Source organism: Trichinella spiralis, assembly GCF_000181795.1.
Source record: "Trichinella spiralis strain ISS 195 chromosome Unknown Scfld2695, whole genome shotgun sequence".
Lineage (NCBI taxonomy): Eukaryota > Metazoa > Nematoda > Enoplea > Trichinellida > Trichinellidae > Trichinella > Trichinella spiralis.
Genome location: NW_003529634.1, coordinates 1 through 842, shown reverse-complemented (window position 1 = coordinate 842; position 842 = coordinate 1). Strand labels below are relative to the sequence as shown.

Genomic DNA, 842 nt, shown 5'->3' with positions numbered 1-842 from the left:
ATATCCAATTTGTTGCTGTTTGTATATTGCCAGTACAAAGTTGCAGCACAAATTAGCTTTGAAAGATAAAATTTTCATAAAGCAATTTTGTCATACCTTTGTGACATCTGTGCAGTAAAAGATGACTTGACTGCCCTGTCTCAACATCTTCTGGTAGAGAATAATATGTTGCATTTCTAATATATAACTCGCACTGCTTTGCAAAAAAAGTATATTTAATGGAATTGCACGGGTGTGGATGCTGGAGACAAATTGCAATGCAAGACTCAAAACTACAAAACAGTTGCTCAATGTATTCGGCTTCAAAGTTATTTATTTTTTTTGCAAGTAAAACACATGTAGCATCTAGTTTTGGGACATAAACTGACATCCAATTACAATTTGCGAGCTGAAAAATAAATATAACATTAAATGTTTCATTTAGCAACAAACTACTTACACTGAAATTTGTAATAAATATTACAGTGAAAAAAATATGTTGCTTTAAAACAGCATCTAAAAAAATAAATGTATTTTAATGCGAAATAATAGCTTTTTTACTAGTTCTTCATGATTATCATTTTATATAGGCATTTTCACTTTATTCTCTCTTTTGTTACTAAGGAAACATCCATTTTTTTTATTTGACCCTTTAAGACGAACATTTTTTTCTGTGAAACAATCATTTTTTAAATATGCGTTTTAAACATGTTATGGTGTGTGTATGAAAATTCTAATAGGATTTATTATTGCAATAATATTATTGCCATTTTTAGAGCTGTATCAAAAGTGATACACTGGGCCTCAAAGGAGTACACGTTTCTATAACTAAGTGTGCATACGTTTATTGTTCTTTATGTACG

General features: G+C 29.6%; 1 protein-coding gene across 1 annotated transcript; it reads right to left on the bottom strand.

Annotated features, from left to right (window-relative positions):
* Positions 1-96: 96 nt before the first annotated feature.
* Positions 97-495, bottom strand: Tsp_15648 (conserved hypothetical protein; the record flags this gene model as incomplete). Its single annotated transcript, XM_003368317.1, has 2 exons — positions 97-388; positions 440-495. Coding segments are annotated over 2 exons (348 nt in total), but the record flags the coding sequence as incomplete, so codon positions are not given.
* Between the last annotated feature and the right edge of the window lie 347 nt (positions 496-842).